Here is a 9,288-nt window from a genome sequence, read left to right on the forward strand (position 1 = left end):
ACTTCAGCGCCGATGTTTTTTTAATTGGGTGTTCATGTTTTAAACCTTAAATGGAGGTTACAAACGAAGATTTATCTGTGCAAAAAGAACAACTAGTTCGTTTTAATTTGCCCTGAAAGTGGTTTAACTTTAACATTTGACGCTCCAGATTTTGTATATCTGCCCCAGTGCAGGAAAGCACTTAAAAGATGCTTATTGAATTTCGTTAAATTGGCGTATTTTCCCAAGTCCTGATTATCCTATTGATTATTCCCCCCCAAAAGCAGCATGTATGTGCACGATGCATGAATATTTTCAGTAAGGGTAGGATTTCTTCAGGACATATGCGAGAACCGCGCGTGTCTTAAAGCGAGTAATTACTCGCAAATACAGATGGAGCCTTTGGAGCTCTGAAAGTCTGGCCGTTCACATCTGCCTTATATTTTTAAAATGGATATATATATATATATATATATATATACACACACACATGTATTTATAGCCAGAAGATGCCCACATCTTCACCGCTGCAGTCTTTCTGTCTGCAGACAGGGCTTTCTGCAGCTAAAAATACCGGTGGGTGCTTAAGTTATGGTAGACCATGGATGCTGTGGGCTTCGCGGCGGCAGAGCTCACCTGGTAGGAGTGAGCTGCAGGGTGTGCTTGGCCATATTTAGGTACCATCCAGGAATAATAAGAATCCAGGAATAATAAGGCCGATGTTGAGACGATTTGGGTTGTCGTGGCCCAATTGTGGAGGGGACGTGGCACGGGGCTGAGAGTCAAGAGAGCTGTTCCCGGGCCATCGGAGCTCAGCGCTGGGCAAGTTGGTTGCCCATGGACGTAGCCGAGTTGTCTGGGTGAGTGTGGAAATTTTTAGCTGGTGTTTGGAGGTTTTGAGAGCTTCTTGAGGAAGGGTTGCAGGAGGTGGCTCGAGGTGGCACAGCATGAAGAGGTAACCTGGCTATGTCTGGTTGGGTTTTGTACAACAAGGGCAATGTGCGTTTCTTTCAGGGAAAATAAATTTAGAAATGTTTCCATTCGTTTCTTCTATTGAAAATTCAAATCTTAACTACTCCAGTGGGCGTGGAGCTGCTAAAACGGCGGTATCACAAGAGCTGAGGTTGTGTCAATATATGGATTGGGACCTCTGGTTTTCAGAGGACTGATAAATTCGAGGTGTGTCTACTTGCGGGCATAATTTCTCCTTTCCTCCGTGGGTGGATGTTCACGTTTCAGGTTAAGGAAGAAATTTGTGTAAAATACAACCCGTGTACCATGATTCCAGATTAACAATGTCTGTGCACCTGAGATAATTCGGTAAGAACGGAGGTACCAAAAGCTTTAGCTGAGGCACTGAAAACCGGCTGTGAATACTTCACCCCCTTTCCCCCCTAGCTAATAGACAGCTGAGGTATAGTTTGATTTTTCTGAATACACTGAAATAGACCTTTTTTAAAGAAAACCTAGGTGTCCGTACTGGGGGGGCTGCACAGCTTTCAGTGCTGCTGTTTTAAACGCTGCTGCAAGTTTGTGTATAGACAAGGCCCAAGAGAGTTATGGTGGAGCTATTAGAAGGGGAAGTGATTTTTTCTTAGACTGATTAAAATTCTTTGGGCTTTCTGTTTGTTTGTTTTTAAACACCTATTTAGCTTTTAATTAACATTTAAGAGAAAGGAAGCTGGTTAAATATTCAATACCTCCTCCCTTTCAATTAAGGTAGAACAGTACACAACGCATGATGAGGCCTCTGGGAAGTATGGAAAAACAGACAAGAGCAGGCTCCTGATTATCATTTTCAGGGGGACTGGAAAGGTGAAACCCATCTGATTATTACTCCCGTTAACAGTAATAACACTGAGGCTTTTTTTGAACATCAGAAAGCAGTTTAAAAATGCAGTTATTCTTTAAAACTGTATGTTCTATGTTATGCCTTTAAATACCTTCGCTTTTCCCATCCTGTTTACTTATTTTTGGGGTGAGGATGGGGGTGTTTTCTCATAAGCCTTTTTGGAGGCCTAGCAGGGAGGCTGCAGATACTGGAGAAGTTATTCTTCCTGCTATATGCTCTTATTTTCTTTTTGATGCCGTTTTTTCAGTCCCAGCAAGTCGTCAGCCTCGAACCGTACGGCGCCGAAAGCTCAACTGAGCAAGTGGGAAAGAGCTATGTTGCTGCCATGCTCTGTGCTAGGATCTAGTCTCTTCCCCTTTTTCTTCCTCCCCTGTGAAAAATCCAGTTATCCTTCAAAATTGCACATAAAACATTTAGAAAAGAATGCCTCCATGAAAGAAATTGATTGGGAAAATATACTTGTATTTATAATTCAATAAATACCCTTCCTAAACCTAAATTCCTTGGGTTTGATTTTATGTCCTCAAATTTGTCTAGCAAAATACTTCATTAGCAATCCTGTTTAAAAAAGAATTGTGTTAACTAAAAAAAAAAGTGGTTTACTCTTTTTGGCAGAGTGGAAACTCCGCCAACCACTGCCCAAAAGCTGATGTATTTTTAAGCTTATTATTTCTTTTAGTGTGGTGAGACAACTTACCTGTAGAAGTACTTTGTTTATAGCAAATATCATTAAAAAATGGATTATTTTTTTTTAATCATTGTGTTACATAAACAGATTTTTTAAATGGAATTGCTGGCACCAGATATGAGTTGTGTAAATGTATATGCCTGAATGAGTGCTTGCGTTTTTTTAAGGAGCAACGAGCTAGCAGATGCTAAAATGCATCTCTATTGGATAGGTTTCATATACTATGACTTCAAGGTTTACTGGATATAAGAATGCATTGATTTTTAAAAACAGAAAGAAATGTTTTGCAAAAAAGATTTCTGACTGCATATAAAACAAGACTTTCCGATTCAACTTTAAGTTATTGTGATGCTCTACTCTTAAATATGTGGTGAAAGTACGAGGTTTTTAAGTAGCTGCTGTCTTATCTGTTGTGTGGTGACCTATTCAGTGTTATGGCTTTTTATTTTCAAAAAAAATCCCGAAGTATTTCCTCTGTCACTCTTTCTTCCAAATACATAAACACATGAGTAGCTTTATATGTATGTATGCCTTGTAATTACTCATCAGTAGAATTAATGATGTGTGTTTACTGGCTGGACTAAACCAAAAATTAGTCCAGTTAGTTCAGTAATTGGTTAGTTACCAAATATTTTTTTTTAATTATTGAGAGTCCACTTCTACTTCAGCTGTAAATAATAGAAAATCTCCCATTGATTTCCACTAAAGTGGTATTTTTTCTTTTAAAGACTTCTTATTTTAATGGATTTTTGTTTCAAAACCATGTTCATAGAAATTTGAGGAAAATTTCACAGTTCCAGAGGATAATTAGAATAACACCTTCTGCCAGAAGTTTTATATTTAAGTCAAACTGTCATCCAGTTGAACTTAACACCTTGTGAAGATTCACTTTATTTTATTTGTAAAGGCAAAAGGTTGAAAGAAGTAGCACACATGTATTTGGAAATATTTAAATTCTTTAATCTCAAAAATTCTTTACTACTAAATGATTAAAAGTTCTGTGAGCAACCTAAGGCAGAAGTCTCTGAATTGGTTGACCTTAGAGCTGTATCCTTGAGATGCGAATAACAGTAATGTCAATTTTATCTCAGCTGGATATAAATTATGTCCAGTTAAGACAAGCCCATGCTGTAGAGCTCTAGAAGGTGATGAAGTTAAAGAGCTGTTGAAGGCAGAGAGGCTGGTGCAAAAAGGGTTTTGCCTGCAGATTTGGGAGCGGCGTCCTGCCCAGCTGATGGCATCGCCTTCCAGTTGAGAGATAAGACTGGAGAGGAGGCTCTGTCCCTTTCTCAGCTGGTTCATAGTTGTTCTCTGATAAGAACATCTTCAAGAGGGGGCCAGAGCAAAAGCAGGGGTCAGACACACGTAAGAGCAGCACTCCTAGGTATGGAGGAGATGTCAGGTCTCATCTGCAGGAGGACACGGTATAGGGAGATACTTAACTAGAAGCAAATAACAGTCCTGCAAACATTTGTGCTACACACGCAGAAATTTGTAGATAAACCTTAATCTTACTCTTCTGTAGTTTTTTTTTTTTTCTCCTTTTTACTCTACATTCTCTGAAGCAGTTGCATAGTAAGGACAATACTGATGAAAAGCAGTATCGGTAAATCAATAACTTCTTTCTTTCTCCTTTTTAAGGAGAACACACACAAGAAACCAATTCACCTCATTCACTGAAGAAGGATGTGGAAAACATGGGGAAAGGTAAAATAAATAAGGGCCGCTTACGTTATAAAACTGCTCTTTGTTTTAATAGAATATGAGGATAATAGGGGGCACTTTTGTTCTGCACCATATTTTAAGCTTGTCAAGTAACATATGAATAATATATGGACCTTTGGGTGGGTATAATTGAGATTAATGCATATATATCAATCAATACATGACACTGTAATATAATACTTTAAAATAATATATTACATTGATTTATATTCATGGCTTTCTGCACAAAATCTATTGTGGGTCTACGCAACACTTCTTTTTTTTTTTTTATAACTGCTAAAATATTTTGTCTTACGGTAATGAATTGCTCTGCAACTGTTCTTTCAAGAATTATTTATACAGATTAGCAAAGCCACTTTTCTTTTCTCTTTGTTAGAGGAACTCCAGAAGGTTTTGTTTGAACAAATCGACTTACGGAGGAGACTAGAACAGGAGTTCCAGGTGTTGAAAGGAAATGCGTCCTTCCCAGTCTTCAGTAAGACACATATCTGTGGTTTTTGCTGTTATTTGTGGGTGGGTGGTTGTTGTCAGATTGTTGAAAGGGGAGAGGTGTGTTCTCAGTTGCGTTGCCAGGGTCTTTGACTTAGGTCTGCTGAGGTTGGTGGCACTTCTGCTGTGGCTTTTCAAGCTGCCCAGGGAAGTCATTTGTAAGGAAATGGGAAGCTGGGTGTCTGTTTTGGTGTGTATTTTACTGGTTTTGGGTTCACTTCTTGGGGTACAGCGATGGCGGTGACCTTAACCAGCTTCTTGGAGGTTTTTGAAGGCAGGCTACTTCATAGTCATCTTTAGGTGGCTCTAGAGATGTTGGAGAATTTATTTGGCCTGTGTTTAAGGAGTAGAAAGACCTGTTTTGATTTTTCCTCTTGAGATGGGCTGTTTGAGAGAGTCCTTTCACCATGGTGCTGCCCAGGGGTGATGGGATGTGCTAGGCATGTGTTAAATAAAAGAAAACAAAATGAACAATTATTAGATTTTTCGTGAAGCCGCCATAAAGTTGAACTGCACACACAGGGATGCGGAACTATCAATCTCCTATTGATGGAGGACTTTTTAATTACCCTGGCAATTAAAAAGCGAGTTTCCAGGAGAAATCTCACATAGATTGGTGCAAGGTAGAAGGCACAGTAAGAGCTCTCCAACATGCAATGAATGTTGTGTTACAGAGCAGGAGTGATCCAGGCATCTCCCTTGCTCTCTGTCTGTCTGTAACACAGCACCACACAGAGATCAGCTTCTCTGTGCCTGGCTGTCACAGCTCTGCAGGTGTCTGCCCAGATAGGACCCCCAGTTCAGTATTAAATAAAAAGGAAAAAGTGTGTTTGCACCCACCTTTTGCTTCTTTACGAAGTCTGAAGAGGTCCGACAACATCTCCATTAGTATTTTCCTAACATTGATGGTGTGAGGGCTTTTTAAACGCTAGTTTTTAAAACTCTCCACTTTTGCACTTGGTTTCCTGTGAGGCTCTATGTGGATGGAGCACTGTGGAGTTACCTGGCTCGCAGTAATCCAAGATAGACACAATAAAACCTGCCCAAACTGAATGTCAGGCTCTTCTGCCATTTGCTAACTTATCCTCCTTACTCCTGTGGGACTGAAGTGTTTGACCAGCACTAACTCAAAATGCCCTCGTGCTGGTTTATTATAGTTGCTTGAAGAGTTCAGAAACTGTTAGTCCTCCCAGTTCCTTCATTAAAAACTCCAGGGAGAAAACCCAGTACCACCAGTACCCCTGAGGTAAGTCAGTCGACCAAAACCCATTGCTGCAAGCTGACGAATGTTGCATCTCCCTGGATTGCAGGAAGAGATGGGAACACAGACAGCATTTTCCTATTATTTAAAGAAAATATGCTTTTTCCCCTTTCTGCAGCATCGTACAGGCTAAGTTCAGGGAAACCAGAAAGTGTGAGGACTCTGAGAATGACTCCCATCTTTATCTCAAATATCGAAAGATGTAGACAGCTTCATAAATAAAGGAGAAGAGCTGCCTGAGGTGATACAGATATTAATGAAAGGAGGATAACCTCATCCTTCAGTATAAATTCAGTCATTACTTGGGTTTGGGAGTGAGGTAATTTTCAAATAATTTGTGTAGATCAAAACAGTGATGTGTGGTATTGGCAAAATGGCATCTTGGAGTTTTGCCATTCAGGTCACTCATTTATCCTTTTGTTCTTCTCCAGTAAAATTAATGCTCTGTCATTGCAATGTAAATAAATACTGCAATTAAACCACATGAAATACAATTCAAATAAAAGAAAAGAACACATACGGCCGACCAAGGAAGTGGCTACTGTACATGTCGGCTTGAAAAATATGTGGTTTCAGTGTACCGCAAAGTAGTGGTCAATTTTCTTCAGGATTAAAATAGAAAACACATAATGTGCTATAAACAACATATACAAGTGACCGTAAAACCTATTTACAGATTTAGATTTACCAAAAAACCACCCCTCCTCCACAGCTAATAAAACAAAAAAAAAATTGCTTTATTTGTAAAGCAAATACGTGTAAAATCTGAGATAAGTGTGGTTTGTCCTCTAGAGCAGTTCTAGTAAAAGAGATAGGGCCTGTTTCAGTCTCTTGCTGCCGGATGGGCCTATTATTTTAGGTCAGGTATTAGAAAATACTTGGTTTTTCAGGTTTCCCAAGTTATTAACTGCTTGTGGAGATGCTGGATAGGGAGGAGCTGGGGGGAAAATCCAACTAAAGGAAGGTGGAGGAGAAGTTAAAATGGTGTTGGTGGATTTATCACAGCTTGAAGAGACCTGGGGCTGTAGGAGGGAGCAAAGAGCAGGCAGGTAACAGGTTTATATCCCAGTCTGGCCAGGCTGTGAGCGGCCATGGGGATGGTTCTCTGTCCCATCCTTAAAGCTGCCGAGGACAGGAACACGCTGCCAGGGTCATTGTCACTCCCACACGTCGAGGGGCTTCTCATTCTGCTTTGCACCATCTGTGGGTAAGTGAGGAGCCCTTGGCTTTTAAATCTTCTCAACCTTTTTTACAAAGGAGAAAATTCATCCCCATTTCAGCAGGGAGCTGACGAGTGAAATGTGGAAGGTGACGCTGTGTCTCTCTAGAAAATGCTCCTGTCACATTACCTGGAGTTAACTTGAAAGTCACCTTTTTTTGGGTCTTGCATTTGGAACTGAGCGCATTTGGGGCGTTAACACATTAATAGCATCAAACCACCACCCACAGCAGTGCTATGCAGTGGTGTGTGTAAATTGTGTTTGGTTTCCATGTTCTTCTCGTGGAAATCGCTGTTAAATGAGAGCTGGTTTTATTTGCAAGCTCGTTTAGCTTCTCTGTGGCTTCTTGTACCTGCTGGAAATGTGGCCTCTGATAATTTATAAAATTATCCTTGTCTTCTGCTGTTTGCACCTTTATTTTTAACGTTGCTATTGTACTTGAAAACTGCAGGTGAGATTTTCCTTTGCCTGTAAGATCTCTCAACGCAGAGATCACTTAAAGAACACAAAAAAAAGATGGGATCACTTGAAGAAAATCAAAGAATTTGCTGTCCTGATAGAAATATAATATATACTGGGCTTTGAGCAGCCTGGTCTGGTGGGAGGTGTCCCTGCCCATGGCAGGGGGGGTTGGAACTCAATGATCTTTAAGGTCCCTTCCAACCCAAAGCATTCTGTGATTCTGTGTGAGCACCTGGGTCTGGTGACGGTGTGTTCTCCCAGAACCCTCCGCTGGTTTCTAGCTTTGGTGTCGGCATTCTGTCCTGCTGCATTTAACAACCTGGTAATAAAATGGCAGAGACGTAGTCTGGATAGTTAAAGTATTTAATTCTGTGTTAAGAAAACTATTTAAATATTCATATCTTTCCTCTTGGGTATTGCTCAGGGCTATGTCTGTAAGCATTCGGACTCAGATAAATGCTGCCGGAAAAAAACACTGTCTTTACCATTAACACCCCATTTCCACTGGACATTTGCAGTGCAGGACCGAGCAGAATTTCTCTGCTGTTTGTTCTGGGAGGTGATGAGGCTGTGAAAGAACCAGTCGAGAGGAAAGCGTTGAGGAGAGGAGGAGAATTTCTCCATGTAGTCTACTCGGGGTGAAGCTGGAGGAACTAGCACACTTCTATCAGCCTTTAGTGACCTTTAGGACAAGGAGGTGGTCACCTTTTTACACTGCACAGCATTTTTGGGGCTAGGAAGAGAGAAATTGCAAACCTGCTTTATTTCTGTCAGCTTTTTTTTAGTGGTTGAGTTGGAGCAGAGGGAATAGGCTGGAAAATTCTGTGGGTGTTTACTTGAAATCTGAAGAGATTTATTAAGTTAATGTCATCATATCCTTTTCTATGTCTCTGTGCTGGATCCTGATGGTTTCATCCTGACAATTTTTCTTACTCTGTCTCATTGCTATTTTGTTGTTGTCCTAAAGTCCTCCTTGCCTTTTAAACAACAACTTTTGCTTGTCATCCAGGGAGGGCAAAATTCTTGTGTGAAAGAGGAGGAGAGAGCTCTGCTGCCTTGTGCTTTCTCCTAGCCCCTTCCCTGTGCCTGCATTTGATAGGGACACGTCCCCTGTCCCCACAAGTGAGGTCCTTCCTCTCCACTGTATGGTGCCACGGCTTGTCACTGCCTGCCTGCTCCTGGGGTTGAGAAGTCGTGGCAGGGCTGGTTTGGGAGTGGGTGAGCTCCTAGCACTGCAGCAGCACACGGAGTGTTAATAGGAGCTGCTCATTCTCACCCGGGCTTAGACCTTTCCGTTGCAATTTAGGCATTTCTGTGACTCCCGTTACTCTGCTGTCCAAGTATCCCACAGTCATTTAATCCATTAATCCTCCCAACAGACTTGGCAGATGAAGCAATGCAGTTTGAAGGTCAAGATGGAAAGGGGACTGCTGAAGAGGGTACGGCAAAGGGCTAGGAAGACGATTAGGAGACTAGAAGATCTCTCTTACAAGGAAAGGCTGAGGGACTTGGGGCTTTTGAGTCTGGAGAAGAGAAGACTGAGGGGGGATCTGATCAAGGCCTATAAATACTTGAAGGGTGGGTGTCAGGAGGATGGGGCCAGGCTTTTTTC

At 41.2% G+C, this 9,288-nt stretch overlaps 1 protein-coding gene across 1 annotated transcript in view; it reads left to right on the forward strand.

Moving 5' to 3' along the window:
- Positions 1–9,288, forward strand: part of SKOR2 (SKI family transcriptional corepressor 2) — a 42,119-nt gene that overhangs the window by 7,018 nt on the left and 25,813 nt on the right. The window contains exons 6-7 of the mRNA XM_014960790.1: positions 4,161–4,226; positions 4,621–4,719. Of these exons, the coding sequence (XP_014816276.1) occupies positions 4,161–4,226; positions 4,621–4,719 (165 nt within the window). The remainder of the gene's footprint in view (positions 1–4,160; positions 4,227–4,620; positions 4,720–9,288) is intronic.

The sequence above is a fragment of the Calidris pugnax genome, unplaced genomic scaffold, assembly GCF_001431845.1.
Source record: "Calidris pugnax isolate Ruff unplaced genomic scaffold, ASM143184v1 scaffold150, whole genome shotgun sequence".
Taxonomy (NCBI): Eukaryota; Metazoa; Chordata; class Aves; order Charadriiformes; family Scolopacidae; genus Calidris; species Calidris pugnax.